The sequence below is a fragment of the Nestor notabilis genome, unplaced genomic scaffold, assembly GCF_000696875.1.
Source record: "Nestor notabilis isolate BGI_N333 unplaced genomic scaffold, ASM69687v1 scaffold19571, whole genome shotgun sequence".
Classification (NCBI taxonomy): domain Eukaryota; kingdom Metazoa; phylum Chordata; class Aves; order Psittaciformes; family Psittacidae; genus Nestor; species Nestor notabilis.
The window spans coordinates 755-1,402 of NW_009915379.1; the positions used below are offsets into that span (position 1 = coordinate 755).

At 62.7% G+C, this 648-nt stretch overlaps 1 protein-coding gene across 1 annotated transcript in view; it reads right to left on the reverse strand.

The window, feature by feature from the left end:
* Positions 1-648, reverse strand: part of LOC104413192 (hepatocyte growth factor-like protein) — a gene marked incomplete at both ends in the record, with an annotated part of 3,112 nt that overhangs the window by 748 nt on the left and 1,716 nt on the right. The window contains 5 exon segments of the mRNA XM_010024120.1: positions 6-41; positions 162-259; positions 261-284; positions 414-516; positions 587-648. Of these exon segments, the coding sequence (XP_010022422.1) occupies positions 6-41; positions 162-259; positions 261-284; positions 414-516; positions 587-648 (323 nt within the window).

The window sequence follows — 648 nt, forward strand, 5'->3', positions numbered from 1 at the left end:
CCAACCTGTGTTCTCCAGGACAGAGGGCACTGCATTGCCAGCTGTGAAGAAAGGACAGGGTGGCACTACAGCAGGGTCCAGCCATCCTGGGGGGACCAAAACCACCCCAGTGGGGAACCTGGGACACCCTTAGCTCTGCAGGGGTGCAGGCAGGGGCTCACAGCAGGGCTTGATGGCACAGTAGTCAAAAGGGGTGCGGGGGTCCATGGTGTAGCACCAGGGGCCGTGGCTGTCATTATCGGGGTTGCGGCAGTAGTTCTTCAGGGGGGGTGAAAGGGGAGATCCTGCCAGGAACAAGTCACCATCACCATCCTGTTCTCCATATACCCATCCTCATCTCCATCCCCATCCCCAACTCTGTGTCCGTCCCTGTCCCCACACACTGCCCCCAGCGCGCTCCCTCGCACACTCACTGGGGCACGTGGGGTGTCTGGGTAGCCCATGGCTGGCAGGTGATCCCCTTGCGTGTCTTGCTGACATGGCCGTGGTACTGCTCGCCATGGCCGTGGTAGCACTCTGGGGATAGGCAGGGAGGGCTGGCACCTGCGGCAGGCACCCTGGGGACGGGTGCCTGGGGTCGGCTTACCTTGGGCACCCAGCTCATCAGGGCAGCGACGGATGTGGAAGCAGAAGGCGATTCGGATGGTG